The sequence below is a fragment of the Marmota monax genome, unplaced genomic scaffold (genome assembly GCF_021218885.2).
Source record: "Marmota monax isolate L192 unplaced genomic scaffold, Marmota_monax_Labrador192_F-V1.1 WCK01_AAM20220418_F8-fsc00046, whole genome shotgun sequence".
Classification (NCBI taxonomy): Eukaryota; Metazoa; Chordata; class Mammalia; order Rodentia; family Sciuridae; genus Marmota; species Marmota monax.
In genome coordinates, this window is record NW_026692486.1 from 10506625 (window position 1) to 10526793 (window position 20169).

Below are 20169 nucleotides of genomic sequence, written 5' to 3' on the forward strand. Positions count from 1 at the left end.
AAATATGAGGATGCTTAAATCCCTTATATAAATGGCATAGTATCTGTTTATAACCTCTGCAATTCCGCCTAACCACTTAAAATCATTGCTAGGCTACTTATAATTACCTAATACAAAGCAAATATTTGTTAAGAGATAATGTTTAGGGAATAATGACAAGGAAAAAAAATCTCTACTTCTTCAGTACAGATGTAATTAAAAAGCAACAACAACAAACACAGAACCTGAACAGTCCCATAAAATAGGAAAGAATATATCTCATTGTCCAAACTCCATGTTGGTTGACTAATAATTTTTATCAAATTCCCAGGGAAGAAATAATTCCAATATCAGTCAGTGCATCTAAGAACAAAGTAAGAACAATCCAAGCTAACTTTCACCACAATACATTTTAGGTGGAAGTACAACTATATGTTGATTCCTATGAAACTTTCTCACAAATCATCAAACCTGAGGTGGTCTAAGAGGACTTTCAACATAGATATTTCCTATCATCACTAGTATTTAAGTTGAATTGGAATTCTTAGATATTCCAATAAGGCAAGAAAGACAGATTAGGAAAAAAAAAAAAAAAAAACTGTGATGAATTGTTTATAGAGAAAATTTCAAAGAATATGTAAATAATGTACTGAATTTTAATATGGTTGCTCACTATAAAATAAACAACAAAAAATCTCATTTCTATGTATTGGTCAAGAGAAAATAAAAAATTAAAAGTCCTGTTTAAAAGAGCACCAAAAGGGCTGAGGATGTAGCTCAATAGTAGAGTGCTTGCCTTGCAAGCAGTGGCCCTAGATTCAATCCCTAGCACTGCAAATAGATAAACAATAAAATAACCAGCAATAAATTTAACAAAAAATGTATTAGTTCTCTAGTGAGAAAATTATCTATACATAGGTATATTAAAGAAGACTCTATGCAGACACAGCAACAAAAGCAAAAGTTTAAGGATTCAATGTTGTGAAGAAGTTAAATCTCCCAAACTGATCTCTGAAATAAATACAACTCAAATCAAAATTCTCAAGAAGGAAAGTGGGGAGGCCTGTGGAATTAACAGGCTGATATTTAATATTGGTATAGAAATGTAATAATTAACAATAATTTATTTAGATTTCAAAATAACTAGAAGAAAAATTTCTAGTGGCCCCAACATAAAGGAATGATAAATGTTTGAGACAATAGGTACATTAATTACCTTACCCCATAAATATGAATAATAATTGCGTATCAATTTAAAAATTACTTTAATTGATTAAAAACCCACTGCGATAATTTGAGAGTTTATAATATTTGTGCAGGATAGACAAGCATCAACAGGATGGATAGTCAGACCAGAAAATGACCCTAGCAATATATGGATGCCTGATGTGACAAATGTGGTCCTGTAAAGCAGTACAGACAGGATGAACTTTCCAGTAAATGGTGCTAGGCAAACTGGATTACACATATATAAAAGCTAAATAGGACTTCACTTTACATGATGCTAAAAATCAATTCCAGGTAGTTTAAAGACAAAACTGTGAAATGCAATATGATAAAGCTTTCAGAAAATCATGTGATAATATCTTCATAACTGAAAGGTTTTCTTTCTAGAACATGTAAAACTACTAACTATAAAGGAAACATGGTAAATTTGACTACATTAAGACACTATAGTGGGGCATGGTGGCAAAAGCCTGTAATCCCAGCTACTTGGAAGGTTGAGGCAGGAAAGTCCCAAGTTCAAAGCTGGACTGGACAACTTGGCCAGATTCTGTCTCAAAATAAAAAATAAAACTGGGCACATTAGCACATGTCTGGAATTCCAGCTACTCAGGGGGCTGTGAAGAGAAGGAGATGTAGCTCAGTGGTAGAGCTCCCTGGGTTCAATGGCCACTATGGCACACACAAGGGACACTATCAAATGAAAAGATAAGCCATAAAATTCATGGTATTTATAACAATCAATTATTGATTAGCATCTAAGAAATACAAAGAATTCTTATAAACCAGTAAGAAAAAGAAAGTAAAACAATGAAAAAAATCAACAAGACTTGAACAGTCACTACACAAAAGAGGAAATCCACATGTCCAAAAAGGTGTCTACATCTCAACAGAAATCAGCGAATTACAAATGTAAAAACACAATAGAGATCATACATAGCCAACAGATTGACAAAAATTTTAAAAGTCTGACCAAAACAAGTAAGTATTAGAGACAACAGGTATATTTACAAATAACTGATGGGAATGAAAACTGGTATAACTACTTTAAAAAAAGTTCCAATCATATCTAGTTAAACTGAAGATATGAATTACAGCAAACCAATTCTACTCTCAAGTATAAACTCTACAAAAACATGTGCATACACAAAGCACATCAGAAGTGTGAAGAGTAGCACTGTTTCTACCATACCACAATACATAAACACAACACATAAAAATATTAAAAGTAGCTTTTTTTTTTTTTTGGTTATTACAGACTACCCAAAGTCAAGAACAAGAGAATGGATAAACTATGGTACTGTAACAAGACAGAAACTATGCAGAAAAGACAACAGATTAGGGTAAGGCATAAGAGGGTGGCAGAGAATTTCTGTGAAGCTGGTAATGTTCTAATTCTAGATCTGGGTAGTAATTATACAGGTATTCACGATATAATTAACCATTATATTATATTTCCATTTTATTAACATTTTTACATGCATGCTGTATTTTACAATAAAAAGTAATTTCTCTTTAAGTAGAATTTTAATTATGCTTAATTAAGCTTGAGGAAAAATGAGTTGATGCATGTTAATTTTATTTCTGACATGTGTAATGTATTATGTGTACCTATAATACCAATAAAGTAAGGTTTTTAACCCCAGCACCACATAAAAATAAAAACAAATAAAAGGGTATTTAAATTTTGCAACTTCAATAGTAAAATGGCCTCTAAAAACTGAACATAAATCTGTGTCTTAATCAAAATATCAAAAATTTCTGAGATACCAGTTGCAAAATATTTCAAATATGAAAGCCTTAGTTTTGTATCGTGCTTAAGGAATGAAAAAGGGATGCAAGCATGAAAATTAAGTGTGTTCGAAAAAACAAGGGGGAGAAATGAATTACAGTAGATGGGGTAGAGAGAGAAGATGGGAGGGGAGGGGAGGGGGAATAGTAGAGGATAGGAAAGGTAGCAGAATACAACAGACACTAATACGGCAATATGTAAAGACGTGGTTGTGTAACCGATGTGATTCTGCAATCTGTATACGGGGTAAAAATGGGAGTTCATAACCCACTTGAATCAAATGTATGAAATATGATATGTCAAGAACTATGTAATGTTTTGAACAACCAATAATAAAAATTAAAAACAACAAAAAAAAGAAAATTAAGTGTGTTTGAACAGCAAATCCTCTCAGCTCTTCAATCAAAACTAGAGTCTAATCACCTCCTAATTAATTCTAACATCATGACCCAAGCCACCATCATCTCTCATGTGGATACCACATAACTTTATAAATGGTCTCCCTGCTTCCATTCTCCCACTCTTAACCCTTAAGTGCACATAGCAGCACGAGCGATCTTTCAAAAAGTAAACGTGTTCAAAACCCTTCTATGGTTTCTATTTTTTATTTTGAATTCACTTGGGAACCTTTATCCCTTTCTCTAACCTCATGTTCAACATTCTCTTCCTCACTATGATTTAGTCACTCTGCCAATTCCCAAACACACCAACTTTGTTCCTGATGCAGGTCTTTATTGATTGGAAGGAATTGTTAAGTTAACTCCTATAAGGAGTTAGAAGAATACTTACGTGTTTATTGCTTATTGGTCTTTTCAAGAAAACATCTCTAGAAATATGGTCTGCTGTTCTTGCCACATCTTCTAAGAATCGGTAATCTAAAAATTTCAGGATAGAAAAATAAACAAGTGACATACACCAATATCCAGGAACATATAACAATATCCAGGAACTATGTATAAGATGGCTTACCACTTAGGAGATTCATTTCAGTAAACTGTTGTATTGAAACAAAAGCAGTTTTATTTCGAACTCCATTACAGGTCAGTTCTGCTTTGTGTTTCTTTACACAGGGCAAACTGAAGAAACAAAGAAACAAAAATTTATATTTTGGAGAAGGTAATAAGGTAAGAAGTTACATACATACACACATATACCTGCAGGAGTATCGCATACAACGTGGACATCTGTACTTTGCTTCTTCTGTACCACAAGTTTCACACCTACAAAAGCCCACACATAACATTATCAAAAATTAATTCTACTTATCTATTTATAAATTTTGCTGATTCAATGACTTGTCACAATTTAGGTAGGTAGTCACAGTGAATAAAGTATGTGCAAACAAGTTTGATAAAATATTTAACAGCTGTCAAATACTGAAATTTCTCTATGAAATCATCTCCAAATGACTACATTTACAATGTAGTAAATGTTATTGCTAAGAAAACATTAATTTTTTTAAATCAGACATTTTTTCTGTACTTTTATCAGGAAATGAGATCATTCACTGTTATTTGTGACTTGTATTCTGGGTAATCTGGTAAAAACTGTGTGACTGTATCTAGAAGTCTGAGCTATGCTCTCTGATATTTTAAAAGTATACACACCAGAAAAAAAAAATAGCATAAAAGCCAGCCATATTTAAAGAGAGTATTAGTAATTTCTTTTTCTCACAGCTCTACATCTAACTGAGAATGAGCATCAAAATTATCTAGAAATACTATTAACCATCATCTGTCCTCAACCCTCTTCTAGGATCTTGGAATACTGACAATCAAATTACTGCTACTTCTGTATGATTCACCCATGTTCTAGATAGTAATAGTCCCAAGAATCTGACCACAATTTGATTTTCTATGTTGTCACATGATCACACACTAAAAAGAAAAGCAATATTCAAAGTACCCATACACAAGTTTTACATTTGGCTTCAAGAGCATTTTTGTTAAATTTTAATTCAATCCACCTTGTCAATGTTGGTTTTATAAGACTTTCTCTCATCTATATCCTGTTTCAAAAGACTACTGGGTCTAAAGTATATAAAAGTTAGTCAGATACTGATCCCAAGGTGTCTTCTGGTTTCCAGAACTTTCGCTTCCTAACTTGACCAGTACTTCCTGATCATTACCACTTCACATATTTTCACTGAATTTGTTATCTCAAAATACCCTTCCCTTCTCTAACCCTTTCTGCACAACATCACTCTGAGTCAAGGGACTCAAATTTGTGTCTATTTTTCACATTTCATCTACTGTTAGTGTGGGTCCCATCACTAAACAGAGGACTCCACAGCTTTAATCACCCAGGGGAATTTCTCCCTGCCCTACCTTGACATGGCCAGTTTCCTCTTGCAGCCCAATGGGGGATTGATCTCAGGCTCTTCTTTCACTTTTGTGTCTTCCATCATTTCTTTCTTCATGAAATCCTTCTCTTCTTTTACACAGGCTCCATCCATCATCTCCTCCTCTTTTATATCCTGACCAACAAATATCTCCTGTTTTATCTCCAAGTAATCCTCCTTCTCTTCCTTCACTTCTGGCCAGTCCATTACTTCTTCCTTCACCTTCACCTTCTCTTCCTTTACCCCTAGTTCATCCACCTTCTCTTCTTTTACCACCAAACTACTATTATCCACTTCCTGCTTCACCTCTAATATGCCAGTTTTCTCATCCTTCACCTCAGGTCCATCCTCCACCTCCTGCTTTACCCACTGGCCATTCAACAAGCCGCCTTCTATATCCGACCAGTCCACGACTTCTTGCTTTACAATTGTTAAGTCCATTCGCATCTCCTCTGCTTTTTGCCCACTTCCTTCTTTTGCATTCTCTGTCTTCTTCCTTCCTGTAAATCCTTTCCCCTTCTCTCCACCACTGGCCTCCTCCATCCCTGCTAAGACCCTGACTCCCTCCCTACCGGACTCGGGACTCAGGCGCACCCCCTCAGCTACCCTCTGGAGAACTCCTCCCGAAGTCTCTTCAGCTTCAACGGCAAACTCCATCAGCTACGCTGCCACTCTGTTCTTCGACGTAGCTGCACCACGCTAACAGTAAGAATTACTGGGCAGAACTACGAAAGCACCACACATGTGGAGAAAAGAAGTCGGAAGCTGCGAGCGCAGCCTGGCTCGCTGGCCGGGACTGCCGTGAAGCAAAGCTTCCGCGCCACGACACTTCACGACCTGTTGAGTTCTTTACGGCCTAGCAGCGGTCCAGACCCATCCCTTAAGAAAATCTTGTAAAGCCACGCCCACTGTTAATCCCACTTCACCCTTGCCTGAGGAGGCTTCTTCTGGCGGTGCGGTGTTTACAAAGAAAGCTGAAACTCTTTAATCTTACAATGGGAAGACCCACCCTAATCTGTATGAACAGTTAAATCTAATCCTTATCTTTTTTTTTTTTTTTTTTTTTTTTTTTTTGGTACCAAGGATTGAACCCAGGGATACTTAACCACTGAGCCACATCCTAGCCCTTTTTATTATTATTATAATTTTTGAGGCAGGGACTTGCTAAATTGCTTAGGGCCTGGTTAAGTTTCTGAACTAGTCTGAACGTGCACTTCTCCTGCCTCAGCCTCCCAAGCTGCTGGGATGAGGCGTGTGCCCCCACACCGGGTTAAAACTAATCTTGTTTGAGAATGGAGGACGCACCTGATGTCATGTCTCTCCAAGCTTCAATGTTTTCACCTATACACTAGGGATGGTGGCATTACAGACCTCTTAATGTTATTGCAAAGATTACATGAAATCACGAAGCTCGGGGCGACTCACACAAAGTCAGTATCTAGTAGCTATTACTACCGGGAATCTGTTAGGTTTCAGGTAGGAAAGGGGTATTGACTTTTATTCTTTCAACTCAATCAACAATAGCCTGTATCAGCTTGTTCTCCATTCTTAGCATTCTACAAGACTCTCAGAATACATATTCTTAATATATATCTCTATTTAAAGACTGGGGCAAAAGTTCAATGCACAGGAATAGAACTACACATACATGCACTTTCAAAAACAAATACTACCCTTGCATCAGTTTCAAGAATTTTTAAAAATTATTACTATGCTTTGAGCATTAGGCACTAAATTAATCAGACATTAATTTTCACTTAATGTCTCTCAAAATACACACACACACACACACACACACAGAAGTTATAAATAGCAGAAAAATCAGTAGAAGGAGGAGAGTAGGGGAAAGTAGGGGTTGTTGAAGTGCTGGGGACAGAATTAGAGCAAATTATATGCCATGCTTTTGTGATATGTCAAAAATGTATCCTAATGTTTTACATAACTAAAAAGAATCAATAAAATATAAAAAAGATAAATATTTTTCCTCCCTGTGTGAGGAAATTTCAAAGAAATGGCTTCTTATCTGTAGAATGCTTTGTGCTAACCCTTCAGGTCTTGTTAATTTGCAGGCTATTCACACATAGGTTAGGGAATGGAATTTTTGAGTCAATGAGAAGAATGGGGAAGAGAAGTAATTGTTGCTGCAGTGTTGGGGAATCAAACTCAAGACCTCACACTTGTTAAGTGTACAGCTCTACCATCAAGCTACATCCCTAACCCTGAGGTAATTTTGGAATCTTAGTTGGGCCACTACTGATTGAATAGTGCTGAAAGAAACATTAAAATAAGTATAGCGAATTGAGTAAAATCCCCTTTTTAAGTTGTGAAGAGGAAGTTTCCAGAGAAATCATATCAGTTAGTCTCTTGCTGGGATACTTACAGGTGCCAGTTGCCCTTGGAGTCAAAGAAAATTTGACTGGATTTTTTTTTCCTTTTTGTACTGAGGACATTTTACCACCGAGCTATATCCCCAACCTTTGGATTTTTTTTTTTTTTTAATTTTCAGACAGGTTATCTCTAAGTTGTTGAGGCTGCCTTCAAACTTTCAATTCTCTTGGCTCAGACTTCCAGTTCTCTGGAATTACAGACCTGTGCCCATGTATAGGTCTTTAAGCTGGATTACTCTTAACATTAGGAAAAGAGTTTAAAATAGAGAAAGCATTCCTGGTGTAGCATGTATTAGTGGTTTGTTCCTTTTATATTGATGAATAATATTCCATTATAGGAATGTACCACATTGTTCATTCATGTACTAGTTGATGGGCATTTGGAGGTTTCCAGATATTATGAATAATTAATACTGTTTCCATATTAATATACAACTTTTTATCTGGATATTTTTATTTTCCTTGAAAAGATACGTGGCAGTTGGTCATATGATAAGTTTAGGTTTAATTTTTAAGAAATGGCCATATTGTTTTTTAAAGTGGCTATACCATTTTACATTTCCACTGGTTGAGAGTTCCAGTTTCTCTGTATCTTTGTCAACATTTGGCACTATTTTTTTTTTTATTATGGGTATGTAGTAGTATCTCATTGTTAATTCAATTTTCATTCCTTAAGTGTTGTTGACATCTTTTTATATGCTAACTGGCCATTTGTGTATTTCCTTTAGTGAAATGTTTATTGAAGCATTTTGCCCATTTTAATTCACTTGTCTCTTTATTATCAAATTATAGTAGTCTCCATGTATTATGTATACAGATTTGTGGTAGACAGATAACAAGATGTTCTCCAAGATTTCAAGAGGCTAGTCGTATCAATGTGTAGAATGTTACTACTTTATTCCAGAATTAGTCTGTTACTGATAACATAGAATAGAATATTATATTACTTGTGTGTGTTAGTCAGCCTTTGGTCACTGTGACCAAAATACCTGACAAAAACAACTTAAGAGAATAAAAGGCTTATGGTTTGGGCTCATGGTTTCAGTGGCCTCAGCACATGGTCAGCTGACTCCATTGCTCTGGGCCCAAAGTGAGGCAGAACCTCAAGGAGGAAAGGTATTATTATGTAGGAGTTCAGGGACACCAAGATGGTAGAGGTGGGGTACTAGAAAGAAGCCGCTAGAGGACAAGGAGGCGAGTTCTGTCCCTGTTTTAATCAATCTCATTACCACAACTCCACTGAGGACTTATCACATGACAACTCTCACCAGAGTTCAAATTTTAAAATGACCAATGGAAGTAAAGTGGGCAGTATTCTAAAAATGTTTTCTAAAGTAACCAATGTGGGGAAATTGGGATCATAAGATAACCAATGGGAGAAAATGGGGTAAGATCTTCAATCAGGTATGTATAGGGACAAGAATGCCCCACAGTTTAGAATACAAGACCTGAATTTGAAGACATTGGGTCCTTGAGCGCCTCTCTCAGCCCACTCTGTTCTACCTAGTGGAGTGTTATCTTCACCTTCAATAAATCTGTACTACATCCGTTACTTCTGTGTGTCTCATTCAATTCTTTGTTCAGGACACCAAGGACCTAAACTTCAACTGGATATCTCAAAGGTAACAGTATTTCAGAGAAAGCTGCTCAGCTCATGGCTTCTACAAAGGGGTGAGAGGGAGGTAAGGAGGGAATGGAAGGGAGGGGAGTAGAGAGGCAGAGACAAGATAGAGTTCAAAGGCACACCCCCATTGAACTATTGCCTTCAGCCATGCCCGCTTACCTACAGTTACCACTCAGTAGTCCATTCAAATTATTAATCCGTTAAATGGATTAATTCACTGATGAGGTCACATTTGTCACAATCTAAACATTTCTCTGAGCATTTCTGCATTGCCTACCACATGAACTTTTCAGGTGTCATTAAAGGTCTAAACCATAATTGTAAGCTCTCTGTTGATGTAACAAATGCCTACGATAATCAAGTTAAAAAGAGGAAAGGTTTATTTTGGCTCACTTAAAAATAGAAACGATTTATTTTAAAGATGTCAGCCCATGGGCAGTTGACCCATGGCTTTTGAGCCTTGATGAGGCAGCATATCATAGTGAGAGCACATGGCAGAGGAAGCTGCTCAGCTAATGGAGGCTGGGAAGTGAAAGAAAGAGAGAGGAAGGGTCCAGTGTCCCACAGTCCCCTTCAAGAACACATCTCTAATGACCTAAAGCTCCCAGTAAACCTCACCTCTTAAAGGTTTCCATAACTTTTAAGCACCAAGTTGAGGAAAAAGGGTTTCATTATATGGGCCTTTGGGGATAGTTCAGATCCAAACTATGGCATTCTGAAATTAGGTTTGAAAAAGGCTATGATTTATGTCTTTCACACTTGCTTATTTGTTCTGTCTCTTAGATCACTCACTCTGGGGGAACCAAGCTGCCATGTTGTGAGTAGCCCTTCAGAGAGATCCATGTGAAGCTGGAGACTCTGGCTCAGCTGAATCCCCTAAAATTTCATATGTTGAAGCCCTAACCCCCAGTATGTCAGAATTTGGAGATAAGGTATATAAAAGGGATGGTTAAGTTAAAATGAGGCACTTAGAGTGTACTTTTATCCAGTCTGACTGATGTTCTTAAAAGAAGAAGAAATTTGGACATGAACAAGAGACACCAGTAATGAATGCACATAGAAAAATAGAATGTGAAGACATGGTGAGAAGGCAGTCATTTACTCACCAGCAAGAAAGGCCTCAGGAAAAAACAAAAACTTGCTGGTACCTTGCTTTTGGACTTCTACCTTCTGGAAATGTGAGAAAATGTGTGTGTGTGTGTGTGTGTGTGTGTATATATATATATATATATATATATATATATATATATTTATTTATTTATTTATTTTTTTTTTATTTTTATTTTTTTTGCATTAAGCCATTCAATCTGTGCCACTTTGCTACAGCAGCTCCAGTAAATAGTACAACTAGCTAACAACTTGCAAGGAACTGAAGCCTGTGAGTGACCTTGGAAGATTCTGTAGTCCTAGTCCTGCTTTGACATGACAGCAGCTGTGGCTAACAGCTGCAACCAGATTTCAGCTTTAAACTGCTAAGGTTCTGGGTCATTGCTACACAGTAATAGATGATTAATGCCAAGTCATTGTGTGGTTTGTAAATATTTTCTCCAAGTCGGTGGCATGTTTTTCATTTTTTTGGTTGTGTCTTTTAAAGAGCAAAAGTGTTATATTTCAATCAAATATAACATTGATCTTTTTTGTGAATTGTACTTTTTGGTTAACATTAATAAATTTTTGCATAGCATGAGGTTCCAAAGATATTACCCTGTATTTCCTACAAGTTTTATCACTTTAGCTTGGTTCGTTTTAGCTTATTTAGATATAGGATTCATTTTGAGTTGATTTTTGGATAGAGTGAAAAGTAATGGCTTAAGTTCTTTTCTATGTATGGATGTCTTATTGTCTAAGCACCATTGTTGAAAGGATTATTTTTCCCCTTGAATTGCCTTGACATTTAAAAAATGTCAACAAATACAAGCTGACAACAAATACAAGGATTTCTGGACTTTATATCCAATTTAATTCATCTGTATGTATATCTTTATGCTTTAGACCAGTATACACTCCCTTGATTATTGTAACATTTTTCCTTTTTTTTTTCTTCTTTTATCTTTGCTATGCTGGGAATTGGTCCCAGGGCCTTGCAGATGCCAGGCGAGCAATCTATTACTGGGGTACACCTTTAGCCTCTACAGTAACTGGGTCATGTAAGTCCTTATTTGCTTTGTTTATTTTTGTTTTGTTTTTGGCAGAGAAGCAATGGTTGTATTCAAAGCATTAAGTGGACCACTGTTACATTTTCCCACTGCCAATTTCTACATTCCATTTGTATGGAAAAATGAACGATGACATCTCCAAGCTGCTTCTTTCTGAGAGAGGGCAAAGTTGAGGGAAGTAAACTGAAGTCCTCATTCTGTGACAGATGGGCATAAATAGTTAAGGGTATTCAGCATCAGGGCAGTTCAGAGAGCCATGGCTGCAGTTGGTGGGTAACTGGACAAGGCATATGTAAGGCAGGGATCTTGCTAAACCAACAATAAACAAAGCAGCAAGGCATTACGTTTTTGTAAACAATTAGCACAAAGGCAATTAGTATTTCAGCCAGTCTCTGAAAACAATGAAGATAGTAACTTATAATCATATCAGTGAAAAACAGATCAAATTTATCTATGTAGGAGGTTAGGAAGATTTGTAGGCCTATGAGATCAGACTCAAATTTACTTAGGAAAAACTTGTGACTATAGAGTTCTTTGTGGTGATTATTATTAGGCACTCCCACAGAAGAACCCTCTCAGTATAGCCTCCAGCTTTACTTACTTTGGTAGGGCTGACACAAGTGTATATCTTAAGTTACATTTAAAAAAAAAAAAAAACATTGTCTTTCCTTTTAAATGTCTTTGTATGACTTTAGTCATACTCTCCTGCCAGGTGTTTAAGACTAAGTTGGTCAAAATTGACTTCTTATCTTCTTTTAGGGTCAGCTGAAACTCTTCAGGGATCACTTTTGGTAACATGTAAGAAGCTTCTTGGTTCCTTTCGCCTTCCTTTACCAGTTGTATCACCTGCCAGGATTGGTCAGAGTTTTGCTGACCATACATGGCTTTTTTTGAAAGCTTCAGAAACATTTACCTTTCCAATGACCCTCCTGTTTGCAGAATGTACACTGGCTGGCTTCCTGTCCTTTCAATCCCCTAATCTGGAGGTTGAGTGATTTATTGGAGTTGCAGGGCCCATAAAAGGTTGTTGTCAGTTCCTGAGTTCTAGTTGACCTTGGAGGACTTCTTTGCTCTTCTTGAAAACTGTGTTGGCTATTTGAGGCCCTTTGCATACATCTATGAATGTTAAGGTCAGCTTGTCCATTTCTACAAAAGAGCTGGCTGGAATTTTGATTGGGGTTGTATGTACATCAATTTGGGGAGAAATGGCAGTTTAATACTGTGTCTTAGAATCAATAAAAACAGAATGTCAACTAGTTATTTATATTATCTTTAATTTCAGTTGATAATACTTTGCAGTGTTGGGGCACAATCGTAATTTCAGCAACTCAGGAGGATTGTAAGTTTGAGACTAGCTTGGGCAACTTAGTGAGGTCCTGTCTCAAAATAGAAAATAAGAAGCTCTGGGGATGTAGCTCAGGGGTAAAGTGCACTCGGGTTCAATCCCTAGTACTGGAGAATATGAGAGAATTTTGTAGTTTTCAGTGTATAAGCTTTTCCATGTCTTTTGCTTAAGTTCAATTTTTATTTTATTCATTCATTCATTCATTCATTCATTCATTCGTTTTGTGGAATAGGGGATTGAACCCCAGCCCCACACATACTAGGCAAGTCAAGTGCTCTACCACTGAGCTACATCCCTAACCCAAGTTTTTTCTTTTTGATGTGATTTTGAAAAGCTTATTTAATTTCATTTCGAATATTTCATTGCTTATATATATAAATACAATTGATTTTTGTATATTGATTTTATGTCCTACTACCTATGAAACTCACTTATTTTATTATATGTACATAATTAGATTCAATGAATAAAAATCTTTTTAGAAGTTTCATCTGTATCTATATATTTATTAGAAATATTTGTTGATACAGACTGTTTCTGACATATGATGGTTCAACTTGGGATTTTTCCACTTGACCATGATGCAAAAGTGGTACATATTCAGGGGAAATTGTGCCTCAAATTTTGAATTTTGATCTATTCCTAGGCTTGCAATATGTGACATAAAACTCTTGCCATGCTGGATAGTGGCAGCAAACTGCAGCTCCTAGTCAACTGTGTGATCACAAGGGAAAACAACCAGTATTCTACAAAGTGCTATGTTGCTAAGATACGATGCTCTGCAGGGCAGGTGTATTAAATGCATTTCTACTTACAATATTTTCAACTTATGATGGGTTTATCATGATTTAATCTCATCATAAATTGCAGAACATCTAATTTCTTTTTTTAAAATTTTTTTATTAGTTACACATGACAGTACAATGATCTTGACAATTCATACATTTGAATCAAATGAGGTATAATTTCTTATTTTTCTGATTGTACAGGTTGCAGAATCTAATTTCTCTTTTCTTGAAAGGTTTTATTATCAAACTTCTCTCCATATCTTTAAAAATTTGTGTTTCCCCCCTCTTTATTGATTCCAGATACTTTCTGGAAGAGTTCCCCAAGTAAGTTCCAACCTCACTATTTTGTATTTCATGGTATGCAATCTATAACCCAGTCACTAATTTCATTTCAATCACTACATTTTTTCATAACTAGTATTTCCAGCTTATTATTGCTACATATTTCTAATATATTTTCAATTAGACCATGAAACACAAGAATTTGTTATTGACACTCAAATTTCAGTTAAATGGGGTTAGCATAAAGTGAATTCCCAAGAATTAGCTAAAACCATTAGTTCAATCATTAATTTGTTAATCTAGTCAATAAATATTTGTCTTCTTAATCCATTCTCAAAGCGATGGGATTAGCATATCTATAGATCAAAATCTGATAATGTCAGTCACCTCCTTTAAAACCTTCAATGCTGCTGGATGCAAAAGGAGGATCACTTGTGTCTAGGAGTTCAAGATCAGTTTAGACAACATAGCAAGTCCCCAGTCTCAAAAACATAAAACACCCGATAACAAAACAAAAACAAAAACTCATCAATGGTTGATTGCTCTGAAGGATAAAGGACTAAGTTCTTGTGATAACCCTGAAAAGATCCCTCATATTCTGGCCTCTATCTTTCCTCCAGTGTCATCTTACCTTACTTTTCCTTCAGAGGCAGGTCAAGCACTACTCCTCTAGGGGAGCATTCCTTCACCACCTCTCTTCCCCTCTACTCAGCCTAGGTCAGTTTTTTTTTTCTTTTTTCTTTTTTGGTATGTGTGTGTGTAGTGTGTGTGTGTGTGTAAGTTGAGGTGGTTCAAAGCACTTATTTCAAGATATAACTACATATTCATTAAGATTATCACTTTATTAATTTCAGTTTCTCCCTCAGACAGTAAGCACAGGAACCCTACCTTTTTTGCTTGATTTGGATTGCCAACTCAGAGCACAGTGTCTTATACAGAACAGACAGTAAATTTTGAAAACATGAAAGACATGAAGTGCATCATGCACTGTACCGTGCTAAATACTTATAAATTTTAAAATCTACAGTTTGCCTTCAGAGAGGGCACTCAAAATTAAATGAGGGGAGACAAATGCATAAACTGCAAAAACACCAAAGCAAGTGTTAGAATGTAACCTAAGGTGGAAGTCTCATGTATTCCTTTGAGGGGAAAGCTGGGAAAGTTTTCCTAAAGAAGTAACTTGAAGAATGCAAATATGTTGGCCAGACGGACAAAGCAAGAGAGATTTCTAGAGAGAGGAATAAAACTACAGAGAATGATCAGGGAGTATCAGATAAGTATAGCTGGAGTATATTAACTATGATGAGAAAAGAGATAACACAGGTAATCAAAAGCCACGTCACCATGGCCATGTAGGCCTTTTAGTAGAGCTTGAACTTCTTTATACCATAGCTAATAAAGAGCCAAATTCATTTCTTGAGCTTGAGTTCTACAGAAGTGGAACAGAAGTGAGTGGTCAGGAAGAAACCACAGGTTAGTTCTGGGTGTGATTATTCTTTTTAAAAAAATTTTTTTTAGCTGTTGATGATGGACCTTTATTTTATTCATTTATTTATATGTGGTGTTGAGAATTGAACCCAGTGCCTCACACATGTGAGGCAAGCACTCTTATTCTTAAGTAAAGGATCTCGGTTTATACTGTGATTTGAATGGGCATAATTATTAGAACACAATAATGGTTTTCAAAGGATTGGCTGGATCTATTGCTGGCAAAGAATTACTTGGATCAAACAAATACATCATGATTTAGGTCAATCATAATTGATGAGCCTTTAGAAAGAGCCAACAATTGGGGTTATTACTATTAGAGGACTCCAGGACCTGATAAAGAAGGCACCATATTTTCTATAGAGAAATATGTTGTGTAATAGATTTTTAAAACATTTTAGAAAAAAACTTTTCTATAAACTTCTAAAGTATTTATTTATTTATTTATTTTTAAAACTAACCCTTAAAACAGCACATTTTATTAGCCAGAATATTTGGCTATGAAGCCAAGCTAAAAAAATTTCATTTTTTTGAATTTCTCACTTCCAACTATTAAACCAGAAGCTTGCTAGTATCTACTACTTACATTTGGTAGAAAGTTGTTTTGTTTTTCATTGTAGGAAGTTTTGAAATAAAGGTATATTGTATTATTCCATGGCATATGAAATTATATAGGAAATATTTGGGAGGAATTAAAATTATTTTGACTGTGAATGTCTTATGTAGTAGCTTGGCATTTGTATTAGTAGTTAAATGGCTTAACTTCTTTTATAAACTGAAAATATATTCCAGTGAAAAAAAACTTGAATGTAATATCAATAACATTCAAGTAAAGTTTTTATTTCCTAATAGCTGAGGGAGATCTTTATTACAGCATGAAGTATGTCCTTTTCATGAAACTGGGTTTCCAGTGTTTGCTTCAAGAAGTGAGAAGTTTTATTTCATTGGCACTGTAATTTTTTTCCTGAGCTTGATACTATTAAGTATTTTTTAATGCATGGTTTGATTAATTTTTGAACTTGTGTGTAGTCCTAAAATTCCACTGCTAGGTACAGCCAAGATGATATCTCAGATTCCCCTTTAGTTGTTCTCCTATATAGAGGTGCCATTTTTCTAACTTGGCTTTGCACTGCATCAGGACTGTGAATCCAAAACACACAGATTGCATAATTGTGTACCCAGGCTGAGGTGAAAACGACTTCATCATACTTACCATAGCCAATTACTATATAGGTCATGAGGAAAAAGTTACACTTTACAGGTGGAGCACTATACATTGAAGGCTTAGTTTGTACTTATTTTTGAAACTATAAAACTTCCAGTCTTGTGTGGGAGGGCCACAGTCATACACTTTGGTCAGAACATGAGGTCTGCCAAAATGCCTCTGGTAAACATCATGTTCCTACTGTTCAAGTCCTTTCTGTGCTTCTAGCAGTGGTTATTCTCTTTATTACAACGTTATCAAAAAGCAAAGCTATTTTTCTTCCCAAAGAAGGAACTACATTTATGTTTCATTAGAGGTAAAAAGCAGGGGCAGATCTAGGTTTTGTGAAGGCTGAAGCTCATACAATTCAGGGTCTTCTATATGAAAAAGACCTAAATATTATCATAATTTTGCAAAATTTACAAACATAGAAACCCATGTGAACATATTTTGAAGGCCAATTCAGGATGCCAAAGTTTACATTTATTAACTCTGCCTCTATAGACAGAATATTTAATAGGACTTTTAAAAATCAATTTTAAAAATTAACTTTCTATACTTTTAGGCTTTAATGTGCTTAAACTTTTTTGTCAATGAGGAAATATATTTATGGCATACTTTATGAATTTACAGATTTTACTTTTGACTGATAGTTACCTATCTATGTGTATAAATGTTTTGGTTTGTGTATTTGTGCTGTTACTGTTATATTCATAAAACTCAAGAAATTATAGGTGAAAAATGTTGTGCTATGATGATATCGACAGAGCCTTTAAACTTGGGCTCAACAAATCCCAAGTAGGATAAAATAAACATGTCATAGATAAATTGTTGAAAGCTACAGAAAGATAAAAAAAAGCTTAAAAGAAGTAAGAGAAAAATGATGTCTTTCAAATGTGGAACAACAATATGAACAATGGCTCACTTCTCTACACCAACATTGGGGGCCAGAAGATATCACACTGACATATTAAAACTGCAGGAAAAAAAAAGCAACCAAGAATCCTATGTCTAGAGAAAATAATTGTTTTAGTCAGAATCACTGTGACAAAAAGACCTGACAAGAATAACATAGAGGAAGAAAAGTTCATTTGGGGAGCAGGGTGACTACTTAATTCTTGGCCGGAGGTGAGATAGCATATCATGGTGGAAGGGTATGGAGGAGGAAAGCAGCTCAGGTCATAGCTGTGCTCACCAGGGATAAAAAATATAGACCCCAAAGGTATGCCCCTAGTGACCTACCTCTTCCAGCCATAGTTACCACCCAGTTAATCCATTCAAGTAGATAAATGCACTGATTAGGTTAAAACTCTTACAACTCAATCCTTTCTCTCTAAACTTCCTTGCATTGTCCCATATATGAGCTTTTGTGGACATGTTATGGTTAAAAAATAATAAAAATTAAAATGAAATAAAGACACATTCAGAATATTCATCACAAGCTGACCAATACCATAGAAAATGGTAAGGGACATTCTTCACACAAAGAGTAATGAGATTATGTGGTAACCTGGACCTATAGGAAAAAAATATTGTTTTTAATTTTTGTATTATTTAAAACACAGTGTTTAAAACAATCATAATCAGAGCACTCAATCAGTGTACTATATTGCCTATGCTTAGATTGGTTTTCCTCAAATTTAATATTTCAAGAACACATTTAAGGGTTCCAACATGGTGGAGCTGACAGTGGAGGGGTGTAAATATAACAGGGATTTCTACAAGGAATTTATCAAAGGTATTCATGAAGATTCCATCACAGTTGTTTTTGAAAATAATTGACAACCAGAATGCCATGTTTCATTTAACAAAATTAAGTTACCACCTGATATAGAAAAAGAAATTAGTAAAGGAGACGAAGTAGAGGTATATTCAAGAGCAAATGACCAAGAACCATGTAGATGGTGGTTGGTTAAAGTTCAGATGATGAAAGGAGAATTTTATGTCATTGAATATGCTGCTTGTGGTGCCACTTACAATGAAATCGTAACATTTGAATGACTTCAGCCTATCAGCATAAAACTGTCAAAAAAATTCTTCAAGTGCACAGTTGATGTTCTTGAGGATCTGAGAGAGGCTTTTTGCTAATGAAAATGCACATAAAGATTTTTAAAAAGCAGTAGGAGCATGCAGAATTTTTTACCCTCTAGAAACCATGCAGCTAACGATACTGTCTGCCAGTGAAGCAACTGTGAAGAGAGTAAATATTCTAAGTGACATGCATTTGTGAAGTATTCATACAAAGTTGATGCTAATGTCCAGTTATGAAGAGGCCAGTAAGCATTTAGAATGCACGGAACAACTTGCAGCAGCATTTCATGACAAATTTGTTGTGAGAGAAGATTTAATGGGACTGGCAATAGGAACACATGGTAGTAATATCCAGCAAGCTAGGAAGGTTTCTTAAGTTACCTTAAGTTGAACTAGGTGAAGATACTGGAATATTTAGAACCTATGGAGAAAGTGCTGATTCTGTAAAAAAGGTTAGAGGTTTCTTGGAATTTGTGGAGGATTTTATTCAGGTTCCTAGGAATCTTATTGGAAAAGTAGTTGGAAAAAATGGCAAAGTTATTAAAAAAATAGTGGACAAATATAGTGTGGTTTGAGTGAGAATTGAAGTAACAGTGACAGTGAAAATTAACTACCTAGAGACAATGAGATGGTTTCATTTGTATTTATTGGCACTAAATAAAAATCATGGGAAAATTTCAAGCTCTTTTAGAGTATTATATTGTTTATCTGAAGGAAGAGGAACAGCTAATCTGTAGGAACACCTACAGATTGATGAATAGCTTCTGACAGACTAGTTGTAGGTCTTATAATGGAAGAGGCAGATATTATAGGGGCCCTGATTACATCTCCAGTTATGGTTCAAATTCTGAGCTAACTCCTATGAAACAGAATCTGAATGTAAAGAGCTAAGCCATGGTCATTGGGAGGAGGAGATGATCAGGGAAGCAGACATCAGCGTGACAGCAGGAGATACCCAGGAGGAAGAGGCAGAAGTATTTCAGGGGGGTCGAGGTTGTGGTAGATCACTTGGTGGCAAATCCTCCCACAGTTCTGTGCTCAAAGATCGAGACAGCAATCCATACAGCTTACTTGATAATACAGAATCAGATCAGACTGCAGACACTGATGCCAGTGAATCTCATCATAGTACTAACCGTTTTAGGCGGTCTCCTAGACGAAGGACTAATGAAGATGCTGTTCTAATGGATGGAATGATTGTATCTGATATAGCTTCAGTTAATGAAAATGGGCTAGGCAAAATATGTGATTGAAGAGCATGGTCCTTCAGAAAAGGCAATAAATGGCCCAAAAAGTGCTTCTTGGCAATGAAATTATAAGCTACAGCTTACACCAGAAGAAGAAAAGATTAATATCTTAAAAAAAGAGAACACTCAAGAAGCAGCAGTCCTGAATGGTGTTTCATAAACTGAAGAAGTTTACAGTTATTTTACATTACATTTACAATAGTGCTTGTATAAGCTTGCCAAAAGATAGAATATGGATCCCCAGTCTTTACATTGCACTTTTAGTTCCTCCATTTGGAATT

The 20169-nt window shown here is 35.7% G+C and overlaps 1 protein-coding gene and 1 pseudogene across 3 annotated transcripts in view; one reads left to right on the forward strand and one right to left on the reverse strand.

Annotated features, from left to right (window-relative positions):
- The window catches only part of Znhit6 (zinc finger HIT-type containing 6), a 68327-nt gene extending 62180 nt beyond the window's left edge, over positions 1–6147 (reverse strand). The window contains exons 1-5 of one of the 3 annotated variants that reach the window (XM_046443276.2): positions 5943–6146; positions 5323–5471; positions 4150–4215; positions 3965–4071; positions 3785–3870 (exon numbers count right to left, since the gene is read on the reverse strand). In XM_046443276.2, the coding sequence (XP_046299232.1) occupies positions 3785–3870; positions 3965–4071; positions 4150–4215; positions 5323–5471; positions 5943–5993 (459 nt within the window). In that variant the 5' untranslated portion in view covers positions 5994–6146. Of the gene's footprint in view, positions 1–3784; positions 3871–3964; positions 4072–4149; positions 4216–5322 lie in introns of all 3 variants that reach the window. The other 2 variants (XM_046443274.2, XM_046443275.2) reach the window with 2 other exon arrangements.
- Positions 6148–18284: 12137 nt separating this feature from the next.
- Positions 18285–19926, forward strand: LOC124091930 (RNA-binding protein FXR1-like; annotated as a pseudogene).
- Positions 19927–20169: the final 243 nt, after the last annotated feature.